This window comes from Dipteris shenzhenensis, chromosome 12 (assembly GCF_047967505.1).
Source record: "Dipteris shenzhenensis isolate YYH24624 ecotype China chromosome 12, Dip_SZ_1.0, whole genome shotgun sequence".
In the NCBI taxonomy this organism is placed as follows: domain Eukaryota; kingdom Viridiplantae; phylum Streptophyta; class Polypodiopsida; order Gleicheniales; family Dipteridaceae; genus Dipteris; species Dipteris shenzhenensis.
The window spans coordinates 555,666-572,943 of NC_141607.1; the positions used below are offsets into that span (position 1 = coordinate 555,666).

Genomic DNA, 17,278 nt, shown 5'->3' on the forward strand with positions numbered 1-17,278 from the left:
GTGGTAGGGCCTTTGGAAGGTGGGTAAGAGGTCGCAAATTTGATTCCAATGTAGAGCAAACTTTGGTCTTTTCGTGGAGTGTTCACACTCCACGTACGATTGGACAAACACTTGCAAATGGGCTTTCAAGTGTGTGATTGGTCGATTTTCCTCTTTTCTCGCATCCAGGGTGAAATGCACACGTGTGACACAGCAAAAATGAGCGAGAGCGAGGGGTTGAATAGTTGTCGGGAAAAGAAAAAAAAAAAGAGCGTATCCGTTTTGTTGTTGTATGCTTCTCTCCTTCCTCCTCTCTCGACTCTGGATCTTTCGCCTCTCGATACAACCAGGTCTAGTTTTCCATCGCTCTAGACGCAACAGATGCAGCTCAGTGAAATTGCTCTGCGATCGACGCACAGATCTCGTCAATGAGTTCATCTTTTCTGCGTCCCTGATTACGAAGCGCTTGTGGAGTTTCTTGGGATTGAGCCATCGGTTTAAGTGAAGCACGCTCTTGCCCGTGATCCTTTGAGTTATGGGAGACATTCCCCTTTGTGTGGTTACCGGTGGACGAGGGTTCGCTGCTCGTCACCTCGTGCTTCAGCTCCTTAAGAGCGACAAATGGATCGTCCGTGTCATGGATCTTGCCCCGCAAATCGTGCTTGAACAAGAAGAGGAATCGGGCTTGCTTGGTGAAGCATTATCCACTGGCAAGGCACAGTATGTGTGCGCTGACCTCAGGGAGAAGTCCCAGGTTTCCGAAGGTAAATAAATTTGAGCTTCGTTACAGGCGCAAAAAGTCGCTTGTCTTCCACCAGCCCCTGTCTTCGTGGCAGCAGTCGTTTTTCGTATCTCTGTTCGTCGTCTCTCTCTCTCTCTCTCTCTCTCTCTCTCGCTCGCTCGCTCGCTCTCGCTCGCTCGCACCTCAATTGTCACAAACCTCAATGGGCTTCCTAATGTTCTGCATCGGCTTCCATTTGATGTAGACGCTTTAGGGTTCTCCACTCTGATTGGGCCTGCAAATTTTTTCAGTCTGCAGCGCGAATCTGAAAGGCCTGTCATCCTTTTATGGGAACGAGTAGCATGACCGGTTAGGGACCCGCCTTCGTCAGGTTTCAAGTTGGAAATAGAGATCCTGGGTTAAGTATTAGCATGTCTTTTAGTTGGGAAAAATATTTTCCTTAGAATTGCATACATCTCTCTCTCTATATATATATGTGTGTGTGTGTGTGTGTGTGAGAGAAAGGGACTGGCTATATTTACAAATCTTGTTCTAGTATGTGAGGCTGTGGCACACCACGGGAATGTAGCAACTTTCAAGAAAATGTACTTCAAAGGAGAGGTATCTAGTCCAAACCCATTGATTACTCAAAGTGATTCAACAAAATTAAATAGGCATTCCAATGAGCAGCATTCCTAGAGAAATGCTCTTAATCGTAGAATTCCAATCGCAATGCATGAGAAACCCTGCCACAGTGATGTGTGACAATACTTTCGATTGTGAGGTCCAACTGACGATCAATGCCTGCTCTTTGGTATGCCACAAAAACCCCTCTGGAAAAAGATTGGACACCTTGAACGCTGGGGTGCTTTGAATTGCCCACAGGAAGAAATGTCCACTGCTTTCTAGTCCTAACGGATGCTCATGGATCTCATCTTTGCGGAGGGATCCAAGATTGCGAAACGACATGTAGATGACTGAGGAAACATGCCTAGAGTCCAGCCAATCGAGGTAGCTCTCATCCTCTTTTCACAACTGCATAAGCCCTTTACTCTCGGAAGGGGCATCAATAGTGAGAACACGCGGATGGAAGCAAAGGACCAACTCTGAGAACTTCGAAGCTTTTCTTCAAACCCTTGAAGGGTTCTGGCTTGAAGCCGTCAAAAGAGTTCATGATCATCCACCCAGCATTTGTGATCGCCTGGAGGAAAGACCTTAAACCCATGTCAAGAATGTCTAGTCGACAGGAAACGGTGGGATGCTAGGGATATATGAGACCAGTGAACGAAGAGAGATTGAGCAGCAAAACCTAAGAAGCTCACAATGCAAAGATTCTTTTGAGTGGACAAGCCGACACAATGGATTAGATGGAGTTCACCCACAATGCTGAGCTTACAGAGTGAATCAGACATGTTCATTTTCATGCCCTGCGCAATGGTCACGTCCGCATAATAGTGGATAACATAGGATGCGGTGCAGGAAGTCCAGAAAGCGACTCTGGGGATGCCAAACTTATCAGACACGCCTTGACTCCAGGCGACAAAGGTATTAGAGATGATGCACGTAACACGAGGGTCTTGCTTCTAAAGGTCCTCCACCAAATTCTCCAGTCATGATGCCATCTGGTAAACAACAATCAGAGTGATGGAGCACTGGGGAAAGGGAAGAGGAATCCTTTTGCATTTATTCGAGGCGGTGCTGGGTCATGTGTGAGCAAATAGCTGACCTTAAAGCTGGAGGAGGAGGCAACGTTGAGTTGCTTCATGGGGTTAATGTGGCCAAGGACAGGGAAGGGGAAGCAGAGGGCAGCTTGAGTCACCATACCTGAGTGTGAGCTAAGCAATTGGGGCTGTAGCGTTGGAGCTTCTAGGGGCAAGGCATGTAAGGAGGATATGCCACTTGGCACTGCCCTCTGAGTGCCACTTGTCACCTCAGATATAGAAATACTCCTGCTTGCACCCATGTGGCCCTTAGCTTCTCAAACTTAAGCACAGCAACCTGGCAGACATCACACAACACTCACGGTCATTAATCAACACATCCACCTCACAATTGAGCTGGAGAAGCTTGGTAGGGAGCCAACGAGGTGACCCTTCTAGGGAGGCTGAGGAGGATGGAGACAGCTGGACCATCAATGCACGGACGAGGCAGTGGATTTCCAAGAGGATCTCACCCCCACAACCTCCTTTTGCTCAGTAATTTGAGATTTCTACATGGTATCAGATCTTTGCTATTAGCTTCCTTGCTGTACCATTGTAGGTGGAGACCCTATCCACAAAGTGTATCTGGCGAAATTCTGAAATCAAGGAGTGCAGGAAAATTGCTCTAGCAGCGGTCTGCATTCAGAAAATTTGAAACAAAACTCCAGAAACAAAGGTTTGGTCTTTTCTGGCCATCTAAAATAAAAGATCAGTCGAAAATCAGAGATAGGGACTTCGAAAGAAAGTTTCAGGTCATTTTCCTCTTCAGTCAGAGATCATAAACAAAGCTCAGGTCGTTTTTCTTCCTCAGTCAGAAATAAAAAACAAGTGCAGCTCGTTTTTCTTCTCAATCTGAAATAAAAAATAGGAACTCAGCAACATAGTGCAGCAGAGAACAGGTGCAGTTCTGTAATGCAACCTGAAAGTGACCCAAAGTTGACTTGAAGGCTAAAATCCCTCAAAACAGAGCAAAATTGAATTTCTGAAGGTTGGAGTCACTCTGAAGAAGCTGAATACAGTCAAGAGGTGTTATTGCAAGTTGTGGCAGTTTGCCGTACACATGATGATCGGCAGCTACATTAGACATGGGACAACCTCAATTACTTCATTGAAAGACTGACGGAACTATAAAGAGATGGTGTTTGCTTGCACCTTGCAATCGTTGTTATAAGCTTGCACAACTCATCCTGATCATAGTCAAATGCCAGCCCAAATTCCAATGATAGCGAGCAGTTGCAGGAAGCTTTGAGCTTCAAGTGAGAAATTAGAGCTCAAGTCCCCTTCCATAGGCGAGCGACCTGCTTAGTGACCTTAACCAACAGGGTGCTTAATACTTAAAATAGGATCCGAAGGATGATTGCCGGGTCCTGTACAAACCTAATTGGAAAGGAAGCTCGTCACTAAGAGCATGCAAATCTTTTCTATGATCTACAATGAAATTGTGCAATCCGTCCGAGTCCATGTTTCCATGTTCTCACAAAACAATTTCAATTGCTGGTGAGCTTTCACTTATGCTTCTTCATCCTTGAATTCACAGTAAAGAGGCGCTGTGGATAATTTCATAATCTCTGTTATAGCTGGTTGTCTGAGGCAGCAGGCAATTTGCTCTCCATTTCTTCATAAGCTGCCTTCACACACCTCTTGCCAGAACCTGTCGAGCTTTGTTTTAGGATTATGTTGATACATGTTGCTTATCAACTTTTTTCCGGGTTCCAAGTCTAGAGTCACAATGTTGCCAAGGTTTTTTCACGAACTATACAACATAGCCCACTTGTTGCTCCAAGTTTTCACACAGCTTCATATGGTGGAGCGCTTGGAATGCAAAAGGTGCATAGTGAGTCTTCTGACATTGCACTGTAAACAAAAATCTGCCCAACTACAGGCACCATTGGGAGGCATTTGGTCTGGTGCGCAGAGAAGATGCATAAACAGTCACAAAACTGTAGAAAGCTGAGAGAAAAATTTGCGGTGAAAGATTTTCAAAGGTGAAAATGGGCCCAGGCTACTACTGCTGTTAATTGACACTTTCAGGATGTCGAGACCTAATACGGCGACCTAAGATTGCTCTCTGCGCAACTAGCGGTGGAATGGATCTGGTGGCATATGCCTCCATTGATGTGTAGCAAAGGCTTGCTTCTACATCCTCGGTCCTGGGTGCTGCAGCCTTATCTTTCACGCTAGTTCCTAATCAAGAAGCAGGCTGAGCGCGAAAATCGAGAGCAGAATTGCCACTGTCTCCCACAGTGGCCTTGACCATAGGCTGCGACACGGAGCCGTCCGCTGCCTTGGTGGAAAGACAAATGTGACTGACTGCTGCCACGATCATCCTCCTGCACAAAAACCCCTGCCCAGGAAGTCTATCCTTGTCGCGGTGATTGAGGAATCTCCATGATAGAAAGTTGGCATGGCTATGAAGCAGTAGCTTCTGTCACAGGGCTAGCATCTACCTCCCTTGTAGCCATATTCCCAAGAAAGAGCTTTGCTGCAGCATTTTACAATCCTCTCCTCCTCCTCTTATGGACTTTGCAGCCCCTAGCTTCAAGCTCCAGCAGCAGTGGCTTCCAAGAGCTTTGGACAGGATCCCCCTCTGTCTTGCTTTGTCCTTTGAGGCGCTTGCACGAAATTCGTGGCCGTGAGTGCCTTTTGGGACACCCTCTTCACATCGATTGCATGGCTATGCTTCTGCCTAGTATTCCTTGACACCAGGATCGATGAACACCATAGTCACAAGAAACGTTTCGTATGTTTCGTCGTTTCGACAAGTTTCGTTTTGTTTCGTTTCGGCTTTTTGTGTGCGAAATGGATAGGTTTCGAATTTATACTTAATATATACCCTTATAGGGACAAAAAGATATGTTATATTTAAGTCAGAGTGAACAAAGAGAAATATAAGTCAAGATACTAAAAGGAAATTCAAAACATAAGCACCTTGGATTCTAGAAAAAACGGGGCAAAAATGTTTATTTTGATTTGGGCGAAACAAAGGTTTCGTTGAGAGCATTTCGTTCGTCTGTTTCAGGTTTCGAGGTTTCGAACAGGATAAAACGGGTTTTCATGTGACTATGTCGAACACCGGAGAGAGCAAGACCTTCCCTACAAATCTAATAGAACACGTAGTGCTTTGCTCGGACCAAGAGACGGTGATTGGGTTGCAGGGAAGGAGCCCTTTCCATGCTGCCACTTCTGCAAGCTCTCCATACTCTAGCTTGTTCTGTGTCAAGCAGGGTGCAAAAGAGTTTTGTGTTGGCCACAATCTCATTGTGGATAGGCCCTCGTGTTTTGTTCTATGTCCACAACATCTTTTGCATCGAGCAATTGGCCTTCTCCTCCGTCAGAGGAGCGCCGGTGCTGGCCCTCATTTCCCTCCAATGAAGTTTAGGACCTTCATACTAGCGTGATACTTAGCTAATCAAAGAAAGTGCTTTTAGACATTTTGAATCAATTTTTTCATTTCGGTCCAAAGCGCACATCAACAACATCCATTCTTCAAAGCGTGTTAACTTCCTTGATGTTGGAACACTTCATCCATTTTTGGAGCTAGTGGGTAATTGTGTTACGACGTATGATAGTGCTTCCCAATTAGATCAAGCTTGGTTGGATGCTACATTGAGTACCAGGAGGAAGATGCACAATGGTATTTTTGTATCCAACCATGGAAATCCTGAGGTTCTAATTTTGAACGATCAATGGTGTTCAGTCATGGGTCTATTGCATATGGACTGCTGTTGATTGCTAGATATGATGGCAATGTTCTTGACCATGTCTGCCAAGGTTATTCCTTCCCTCAAGGCTACTGCTAGGGAAGCCACTCACATATGAAAAACCTACCAAGCCTAGACCGTTAGAGGTGGCATCTCCTGCATTATTGAGTGAGGGCCTTGGTTGCAGGTTTACCTACCCATGTGAGGGAGTGTTAGGACCTTTGTTGTGGGTTTGCCCGCCCAGGAGAGGTAGAGGGGGCTCAGTGTTTGCAAGTTCCCGCTAGATGCCCTTTTTCACACAAAAATCTTCAAAGGGATGAGAGCAAAATTCTTTACCTTTGTCAGTCTGTAGAGTTTTTACACAGAAGTCAAATTCATTCTCAACTAGAGCACACCACTCTCGAAAGCGGGAATAGGCCAGAGATTTTTGAGCCAGAAAATAGACCCACTTGAATTTGTTGAAGTACTCCAACAACATAAAATACAGAGCACCACCAAGACTGGCAACAGACATAGGTCCACAGAGATCTGCATGGACCAACTTCAGTGGGAAAGAAGCTTGCGGTGAGGCCTGCTTCAGTAAAGCATCCCGATGTTGCTTCCCTTGAATACAAGACTTGCACTGACCATGCTTACTTGGTAAACCAATAACCATTTCTTCTCGGGCAGCACGTTGGAGTGCTTCAATGTTTAAGTGACCAAACCGAAAGTGCCACAGGTCACCTTGAAGAGAAGACGTAATCGAGGAAAGCGCGGACAAAGTATAGTTGCCATGACTCACCGTGCCAGTCTGAACAACTTGGCCAGTGGCTTTATCCCGGACCTCCACAAAATGTTGATCAGACAGTACTGTGGTACCTAGACGGCAAGTCTCATAGACAGATTGTAAATTAAAGCCAAGATAGGGAACGAACAATACCTTGGAAGAGTGCATCCGGCCCTTGCCATTTGGAATGATGTCAAGATTGCCTTCACCACATACTTTGATAACAAAATTGTCACCAATGCAGACATCGCCTTCGGAGATCACGAAATCCTTAAGCCCAGTTGGGGAATGACTCATATTAGGAGATGCCCCACTTTCGAGAATCTAGGTCCGGGAGTCTTCGGCTTGAAGAGCAAGTACCCCCTCTTCAACAGAGGAAGCCATGGAATTAATAACTTAAATGTGCACAAAGGCAGGAGTTATGGCAACAGAGGAGGGACTGGTTTCCATGTTGGGAGTCCAGAGAGGACAGTTCCTCTAGTAGTGGCCTTTTTTATCAGAGTGATTGCAAAACGCTCCACCTCGAGAGCTTCCTTCTTGGCCTCGGTCCTCGTATCAGGGGTGCAATGACCTTGACTTTTCTCGACTGCGGAGCTGCCAGAGCATCAGAGCCACCGCTATGGGAAGACCTTTGAAACCACTCCTCTTGATCCAGCACCATAGGCACCAATTCTTGCCACGTCAAAGTATTCATCCTACCACTAGTGATTAGTGATGAGTAAAAGGCAGAATACTAGGAAGTAAGGTGATAGAGCAGGGTAATGGCCATGTCCTCAAAAGAAATTTCCTTCCCGGCTTGAAGAATCTCCTGCTAAGGTTCCTGAAGCTTATTGATGTGCTCCTGCATTGATGAAGACTTGGTAAAATCCAATAAGCGCATCTGAACCTCAAGAAATTACCTTCATAGGGGAAGTCTAGTTGTACAAGGATGCCAAATGCTCCCAAATACTTTTGGCTGCCATCATCTGCTTCACGTGATTTATAATTTGAGAAGTACAGTTCAAGAAAATAAAGGAACATACCCTTGCGTTGACACGATCCCAAATCTGGGCCAGATTCTCTGCCTCCTGATGATCTAGGATGGTTAGACTTTCATCAAAGGGATCTGGCCGTTTGGCACCCAGCAGAATGAAGTCTGCCAAGTCATAGGACTGTAATACTGACTCCATCATGACACGCCAAACACCATAATTGTTCCCGTTTAGTTGCCAATCTATAGGGAACGTGGGTAACACTATAATTTTCACCTTATTTCAGCCATTTTTGCCAGTGAAGCCATCTGGAAAGAAGAGGAATGGACGGAGAAATACGGAGAGGAGGGTAGGACAGAGGGATATGAAGGAAAGAAGAGAGGGAGGGAAGGTGAAGACAGGACAGAGAGGCTTGGAGAGACTCCTTTCTTCAACCTCCGTCAAGCTGGCCGTCACACCGACCACCACTCTGCTTTGAAAAACACCCTTCAAAGAAGATGCCCTTCTCTATACTCCCAAGATATAGCCCGTACCTTTTCAATCACCTCTCCAACCAGCTCCAAAAGACATCGCAGTTTGCTGGTTGCAGGTCCTCTCCACAACAGATGTCGTCTTAGCCAACCTTTGGCTCTGATACAATGTGAGAAATGCAATGGGAATGAACGACAGTGAAGAGGGAAGAGCAAACACTCACAAAACTGAACTGGAAACAGAGAAAACAAAAGAGACTCGCACAAGGATCTCAGGAGAAAACCCCTCTACTGCTGGGGGGAAAACCTCATCTCCAAGTGGGAACTGCTGTGTACACTAAGATGAGAAAATAATGAGGGAGTGGCCCTATTTATAGGGTCACCCTTTGCCAAAAACAATTGACTGGAAGGGGGGAGATGGTCTTGGAAGGGGGGAGCTGACCGACTAAAGGAGTGGACACAGGGTCAGGTCTACTCGACCCGCTGGTCGGGTGAAATGGGGCTGGTAGAGGCCTATTTAGCCCGCCAACCAAGGTGACACCAAGGGGCACTAAGTGCGGCCTGGTGGCAGTCCCAAAACAGGGTGGGGGGCAGGCGCACCTGCCCCTTGCACCCTCCTATACGCTCCCGTAGCACTTCCCAACTTTCCAGCCAGCTCTGGAGAGATGAAGTTGACCTTGGCTCCTGGATCGAAAAACATCCGAGCTGTTTGGACTCTTATCTTGCCCCATGCTTGGCATAACTCTGTAGCATCTGTATTCTGAACAGCCCCAATCAAGTTTGGCAAAAGACCAGCAGTGGGCTTGGGCTTTTTATTCTTCTGATCAGTCCTCGTTTCCTCCTTATGCTCACCCTGCTCAGTAGGAGGGAACTTCCGCTTCTTATGTGGGCATTCAAAAGCCATGTGGCCTTCCTCGCAAATATAACACTTGATGGCATCATAAAGAATTTTATTTTCCTCATCTGACATACGGGTTGGTACTCGCCTCTGTCGTGCAACAAACTTTGCCTTCATGGGCTGCAAAAATTTTCTGAACTTCTTAGGGGTTTCCATCTTGCTGCCCTTTGACCTTGGTGTCTCCTGTGAGCTTCCTTTGAACCCAAAAACTTTCCCTTGCATTAGTGCATAAGTGGTAGTGGCATTCTCAACCAACTGGGACATATTGGAGACCCTTGTCTTCGTACAGTAGTCCCAAATCTCCTTTGGTGACCCGCAGCAACACCTTTCAATTTGCTCTTACAGCGGTACATGTCTATAAGAATTCACTGGCAATAGGGCTTCCCAAAAGTTCTTATTGTAGTCCTCAAAAGTGGTAGTGAGCCATGCTACTGAGAAGACCTGCTTGAATTCAACCCAAGTGGTAGGTGCTCTGCCTTGCAAGAAGAGGTTGGTCCACCATTGGAGCACATTGCCCTTCAAAGAAGTGGCTGCCTTTGATTCAGTAAAGTATCCACGTGAGTGGGCAGCATCAAACTATTGCACGAATGTCAAAGCCTTCAATCTGTCCTGCATCCCATTGAAGGTCTCAAACTTTACAGTTGCCTCTCCCTCCTTGTAATCTTTCAATTTGCCTTTAGGGAATGTCATAAACGGGGGCTGTAGAAATGGTGGGGGCATCATTGCTCCCGCATTTTGAGCCATTCCACCTGTACCCATGGTGGGGTTTGGCATTCTAGGTCCCACTCCCTGCATCTGTGGCATATTCCAAGTATTGTTCATTGTCCCAAGCATTCCTGTCTGCATTCTAGGTTGCATCCCAATGTTCGAGTACATCATATTGGCATTTGCAAGGGGCATTCCACCCATCATATGTTGCTGGAAATTCTGCATTCCGGGCTGTGAGCTGCCCATAAAGCTTCCTGGCATTCCGGGTGTCTTTGCGGATGGTGCCACCATTGCCTGAAAAATCAATCCCCCTCCGAAATATGCTGGATGCATCGTGGGCTGAGGAAGGGCTTGCTGTCCCCGATTGACTGAATGAAAGATTGACTGAATGAAAGTTGTTGGCATTGCCCGCTACAGGGGTGATCGAGGGCATCTCTGAAGGCTGTCCATTGAAAGAAACATGCATGTGAGTCTTTTTATGCTTCTTATGTTTCTTCTGAGCTGTCTTTATGCTTCCAGAGGAAGCAACCATAGGGGGAGGAGCTTGCTTAATCTCCTTGACAGCATGTTGCAACTGCGACAGGGCTCCTGCTACACTTTGCATTCGCAGCTGAAAAAGGGCATTGGGATCAAGCTCCTCTGCCTCATCTACCTCATCCTGTGAGTCCTCAGTGGCATGCTCAGGAGAAACTGGCTGTGCCCAACCATCGTGCTGGTCATCACCCTCACTAATGCTGTGCTCCTCTTCAAAGCTCTCTGATGCTCTGTCTTCCTCCTACTCAGAGATGGTCAATGACCTCTCATGGTGTGACATGCTTGCTAAGATTGATGGCTATAGCAACAATTGCAACGAAGGTGTCCTTTACCCAACACTACCAGGGCTCACCTCTGTGGGAAGATGGTGACTATCCTGGCAATGAAACCACTGAAACCGGCCTTCAATAAACAAAAGCGTAGTGATCTTCTTCTACTCAGTCAAAAACTTCATTGATAGACACAATGTAAGCTTCAGTCACTTCATCCACTTAGTACAACCTAGAAACAAACTTCAACAACAACAAAGGTGAGGCTGGAATGCCCCTTGCTCAATGAAAACAGTACACAGTGCACCCACTGGCCCCAAATGCCTTGGCACCCCTTACGGTATTTGTTTAATGCTTCTGAATGGAAATGCTTTACAACAAGGGTTCACCCCTGCACTGTTCCTCTCTGCAACTTCTCTATTTGTCTTCAAGGCACCCAATCCAGGTGCACCACTAGGATTCCAACTGGCAAGGCATAGGCATGCATCCAATCCACTGGCAATTGAGTTCAAGGAAGCCTCAAGGCTATCACATGCATACATATTACATTGTCCTCTAACCTTTCCCTAGGAACACCCTTGCCTCTGAGTGCTTGCTAGAGCCTGTGGGAACCTGAGAGGACTCCAAACACACAAATGCACTGCAGAAATGCTCAAACCAGGAAATCACAATCAAATGGAAGATAAAATACGAAATACCCAATCATCTGTGGTAGAGGGGCGAGCACTATCTCGCACCTATCCCCTATCCAGGCTCCTAGTCGGGTATAGGTACCTTCCAGCTTTCAAGAAAATGAGAAGATAACAGACAGAATGCGGAAGGGAGATGAGGAAAGGGCTGAAGAGGATGAATGGTCAGCAAATTTACCTTGAGGTGCCACCGCAGCGTCCAACCTCGGGATCTGGACCAAGGAACTGCCTCAGACTGAGTGCCTACCTCGGCAATGCGTGCAGGTACCTTTGAATCAGCCAAATCTTGCCTCAAGCTGTGCGCCAAACTGTCCGTACAGCTTTGGGATCTCGGATTGCGTGCCTAGTGATTGTATAGGCCCGTACATCTGTACGTACTGCTCGTACAATCTGGTCAGCAGTCGTACAGTTTCGTATTGCCCGACTGGCTACCTTTTGAATTGTGCCTGTAGTCAGTACATTGTACAGGTTGCCTTGGGAAGTGTGTTGCTCCTTGCTCCAAGTGCAGCACCCAAATGATTGGTGCAAGTGCAGGAAGGTGCTGGGAGGCGCAAGCATGCAAACATGAATTCCAGCGTGGAAGAACAATCAGGTCAAGCTTCTGCAAGCCTGCAATGCTCTTGGGAGAGCTTGGGAGGGATGATAGGTTGGAACTTGGGGGAAGGGGCATGCACATGCATGCATGCCTCTTGCTCCTTCATTAAAGCTCTAACCCCCATACCAAGAACAACATTGGTTGTCCTTGGGCCCAACCTTTAGACCCCTCTTTGAAGCCTTTGCCTTGCCCCTAGGACCTAGTGGTGCACCTAGACTTTGCCCCAAATCTGCAAATAAATTCTTCTTGGAAGTAATGTGCCTGGAAGCACCACTATCAAAGTACTAAACTGCATCTGAGGCATCACTCACACTGAGCGAGGCAACCTCATGGTTGGCATTATACCTGGCATCTTGACTGCAAATCTCTAAGGATGACGAGCTGAGTGGAGAGTTGATGAGCTTGGTCGAGGTGAAGAGCTAGGTTGAAGCAAGAATCGATGAAGCTCTGACACCAACTTGCTAGAATTGAAAACGAATGCACATGTAGGAGCTTGTAAATCCATTATGGAAATGTCAAAGGTACAACCTAAAATGCCCAAGGGGTGTTCACACCACACCACTCAATATCCAACATAGAAGACGGAATACCCATTGGCCAATAACTTGACCATGCCCCGCATGAAGTGATAAGTTAAAACAAGATTGTAGAGTTGGTTGAGCGTTCCTCATTAGAATGAGAGAGAGAGCCTTAATAATGAAACAGGATATTGAGGACAGCATGGAGCTAGAAGAAGCTAGGGTTACAAAGTTACAGGAAATAGAAAGCCTTTCAGGTGAAGAATCAGTCAGCTAACTGGCCAGTGATTGACCATTACCGGCTAATGCCATCTGACCCGTATTTTTGTGAGAGATGCACTGAATTATCTAGCATCCACAGCATCATATTTCTCAGTCTGATAAGTAATATGAGGTTGATCAATTTGACACAATATAGAATTTAGTAGTCTTTTGGCATACGCTGCGTATGCTTTCTTAGGCATGAGTGATTTTCGCTGACTGTTTCAGCCTCTTGTGATCAAATGTCATTTAAGTTAAGATGATGATAAATTTAATTTTTTTCAGGCAAAAATAGTGGTAGATGTGTTACTGCTAATGCAGTGCTTTTTCCAGACTTTTCATAAAACACACAAATAAATATAGCTCTCAGCCGAATGACAACAAAATATGGTGGGTCTTTTACTTCTCAATTTGTCAGTTTTATGCATGCAGAACTGTTTAGGATTTGATGTTCAATGATGTGGCTTATGTTTTATGGTTGAATTGCAGCATGCAAAGGAGCATGGGCAGTGTTCCATATGGCAGCCCCTGATTCATCAATTAACAATTTCTTCTTACACTACAATGTCTCTGTAAAAGGTCATTTGAAGTTCTCTATATTTTTGGCTTGAAACTGTTTATATTAAAAAAACTGTGTAACCTATGAATGGGCATGGCTGAAGCATAGCAGCGGACCAGTCATTTTGTTTCTCAAGTTTCAATCATTACCACATAGGCAGCTCTGCTAATTATAAAGTGATATTGTGCAGGGACACACAACATAATAGATGCATGCGTTTTTCATAATGTAAAGAAGCTTATCTATACCAGCTCACCTAGTACTGTTTTTGATGGTGTTCATGGCATCATCAATGGAGATGAGACCCTACCATATCCAGACAAGGTGTGTTTGCTTGCAGTTGTCTTTTAACTCATTCTTTCTTTTTTCTTAAAATACTGTAGATAAGGCTATGGTTGACCTGGCTCAACTTTGAGCTACAGCATAATGATGCTTACTCGGAGACAAAAGCTCAAGCAGAGGCACTTGTTCTTGCTGCTAATGGAAAGTCAGGTTTAGTTACATGTGCCATTCGTCCAAGTAGTATTTTTGGTCCTGGTGACAAGTTGCTGGTCCCATCTCTTGTGACTGCGGCAAGATCTGGGAAAATGAAGGTATGGTCATATTACACCATTTTTCTTTAGTATACTTGCTACCTTGACTTTCTGTTTGAAAACTATAATCATCGTCATCATTGCATGTCTGCATCATATCTTTTCTGTTGTCACAGGACCAAAATATCTTGATGCCTACTTTTAATGAGTAGTCCTAGTGCATATGTAGCCTCAGGTATGCAACAGCTATGCATTTGATGTCTGTTGAATTGACTGTTTGGTATGCAAAGATTTATACCAAGGTTTATAGTGAGTAGTCCTAGTGCATAACCTCAGGTATGCAACAGCTATGCATCTGATGTCTGTTGAATTGACTGGTTGGTATGCAAAATTTTATAGCAAGGTTTTTCTCCAAAGCTCCTGAAGTGAGTGTATTTGACTTGCTTTTCAAGATATTTGGTGTTCTGGATTGGTGTAAGATGTATCGAACAAATTCTCAGTTTAAGGTTGCATGTATTCCAGTCTTACTATGATATTTTGTTGGATTGTCTTTAACAGTCATTTTCATTGCTCTGTTTTTGTGTAGTTCATACTAGGCGATGGCAAAAACATGTATGATTTCACCTACGTCGAGAACGTGGCGCATGCTCATATCTGTGCCGAACAAGCCTTAGGTGTTGATAATGTTGCTGCAGGAAAAGTAAGCTTCATACACAGGCCCCAAATATCTCGAATATTGCTTTAGTTTCTTTGAATATACTTTCCTGAATTGAAAGTTATTGTGCTGTGAATCACGGCTTTCCATGATCTTTGGAAATTCAATGCAGGCTTATTTTATCACAAATATGGAGCCCAAACGATTTTGGGATTTCATGTCAGAAATTCTAGAAGGGCTTGGCTACAACAGGCATGTGTATTATCGTACATGTGCTAAAATGGTTTTCACTCAAATACAAATTGTAAATTAACTTTTGTTCCTCTTCCTGTAAGTTCGAGTTCCTTATGCATGGCTAATGTAATTTCCTTTTTCTTTTGCATCAGGCCCAAAATCCACCTACCTGTTAAATTGCTGATGCCTTTGGCTTACTTGATAGAGTGGGCTTACCAACATTTGCCCATATTTGGGGCATCTCCACCACAGTTCACACCTTCACGTTTGAGATTAGTATCCTCTTGGCGTACTTTCAATTGTGAAAGGGCTGTTAAACTCCTTGGATACACCCCAATTGTTTCCCTTGAGGTTTGCTCACAAAATCCATTGTAATGTTCTCCTCACTTTCTGATGGTCCTATCCGTGTGGATATGTTACCAGTGTGCATTTTTCTCAGGAAGGGATAGCACGAACCGTTGAGTCATTTGCTTATCTTCGTGCTGATTCCCAAGGCCTAAAAAGTCGAGAAATGGGTCATTTCTCAAAAGCTCATAAAATTCTTGGGGGTGGAAAAGGTATATTGCAGCAGTTATGGAACGTTTCATTCAAAATTGTCATGCTTTGCATGCTCAATTTATTGATAATCATTTGCTGTAAATTGCAGTTGCAGATGTACTGTTATGGAAAAATGAGAAGCATACATTCACAATTGCATTGGCAGTTTCTGCCCTTCTGTACTTCTTCTTAAGCTCTGGTCTTACTCTCTTATCTGCTGCATCAAAGTGCCTTATGCTGCTGACCATAATAGCATTTTCTCAGAACTTTCTACCTCCATCAATGTAAGCAATAATTTAAAATCAGCTTGCTGAATGTTGAGCATTTGCAAATAGCAGCCTGCAGTCTTGATTGCCTTTTTGGAGTTTTTTGATGAGATACGATGCTCAGTGTGCCTATCTTGCCCTCAGATTTGGTATACATATTCCAAAAATTTGTATTCCATCATTTGAAGTGTCAGAGGAGAAAATGATAATGGTCATCCATTCTTTACGGAATACTTGGAATTTAATGTGGGACATATTGAAAGATGCAGTGGAAAGACGCAATCCAACTTCTTTGCTTAAGGTAACAAAGTTCCGTTTCTGTCTAAATTTTGCAAGTTTACTATGTCTTAGTAGGAGGTTGATTATTGATCTATAAATGCTGGCAATGTATTGTTGTATCAGGTGTTGGTGTTTGCATATGGGTTGAAGATGCTAGGAAGATATCCATTTTCTGCTGTGCTTTCTTTTGGTAAGTGGCTTAGTAGAACTTCTCTGAGCTTCAGCCTATCTGAGGCTCTGCCTATTTCCAAGGCTACTTTACAAGCCTAATTCGACTCTTATGATCTGCAGTGTCGGCTGCCATGTTCATAGTTTTCTACATTTATGACCAGAAGGAAGAGGAGATAGATTGCATTGCCAGTTCTATCAGGGATTATTTTACCCAAGGACAGGCTTTTCTCATGGCCAAGATTGCAGACAGTTCTAAGGCTAGAAGCTGATAAAAAATGTGCACTATTGTTTTGTTCCCAGAGGATGGTCGGAAAAAGGCCAAGTTTTAGCATGCTTCAAAGTGTTATCTGCCAATGGATACGATGCTTTTGCATGAAGCACTGTGGATATTGGCCAGTTTTCGAGATGTTTTTGGAAACTATATGAGAGATTTTACCTACACAGACACTCGGTTTCTACTAACCCACTAACTTCATAGTATTTGGGTTTTTACTAACTGTTTAGCAGTATATCTGACGAGGTTCTCATAAATTTATAAAGGCTACAGTAGTGGCAAGGCTTTTATAATGGCAATACTGATTCTTATTGGAGTGGTCCCAAGTTGCTTATTTTCAAAGCTCAACACTACTCTCAATTTTACCGATCTATGATACTCATGAGTACAAAGACACAAATGAGTGGACAGACAAACTATGGATGACCTTCTTGACGTTATCTTTTAATGGCCACCAATTTTTGGTGTGAAATTTAGAATAGGAATTTTTGGTAATTATAGTTGAAATGCTCTCTCAGAAATTTTCCATTATCGATGAAATAAAACCAATCCAATGCCAGGTATTTTGTTTTCTGGTAGTTAAATGACTATTCTGGACTTGTTAGGCATGCTTGCTTTAACCCCGGTGTCCTCCTTCTGTAACTAAGCTTCCTTTGAAGATCAAAAGCAAGAAACACATATGGCAAGGGGTGATCTTATAATTTAGCACTTGATAAATTTTCATGGACTTTTGAGACTGCCTTTTTTGACAGTGGTTTATGCCCATGAATAATACTCTTATTGTTTGATGGGTGGATTTCCTCTCTTATTAGGGGGAGAGAGTGATGCAAGGGTAGTGAGGCTGGCAATTTTAATTAACTTCCAAAGGAGATTTTTACTGCATAGACAATAATGCCTGTGTCCTAAGTGAAGTTAAAATTGTGCTATCTACATTCCATGGAAGGTTACATTCATGACATTCAACAATACCCAAAACCTGTTCATGAACTA

General features: G+C 44.4%; 1 protein-coding gene across 2 annotated transcripts; it reads left to right on the forward strand.

Annotated features, from left to right (window-relative positions):
- Positions 1 to 278: 278 nt before the first annotated feature.
- LOC147895641 (3beta-hydroxysteroid-dehydrogenase/decarboxylase-like) lies at positions 279 to 16,601 on the forward strand. Of its 2 annotated transcripts, none has more exons than XM_087382415.1 (12): positions 279 to 743; positions 13,270 to 13,359; positions 13,530 to 13,663; positions 13,762 to 13,932; positions 14,459 to 14,572; positions 14,700 to 14,779; positions 14,914 to 15,112; positions 15,201 to 15,318; positions 15,408 to 15,582; positions 15,709 to 15,865; positions 15,967 to 16,033; positions 16,135 to 16,601. In XM_087382415.1, the coding sequence occupies exons 1-12, from the start codon at positions 515 to 517 to the stop codon at positions 16,281 to 16,283; spliced, it is 1,683 nt and encodes a 560-aa protein (XP_087238541.1). In that variant the 5' UTR covers positions 279 to 514; the 3' UTR covers positions 16,284 to 16,601. The 2 variants fall into 2 exon arrangements, with proteins under 2 accessions (XP_087238541.1, XP_087238542.1); XM_087382416.1 differs by lacking the exon at positions 279 to 743 and adding an exon at positions 13,151 to 13,170.
- The last annotated feature ends 677 nt before the right edge of the window (positions 16,602 to 17,278 follow it).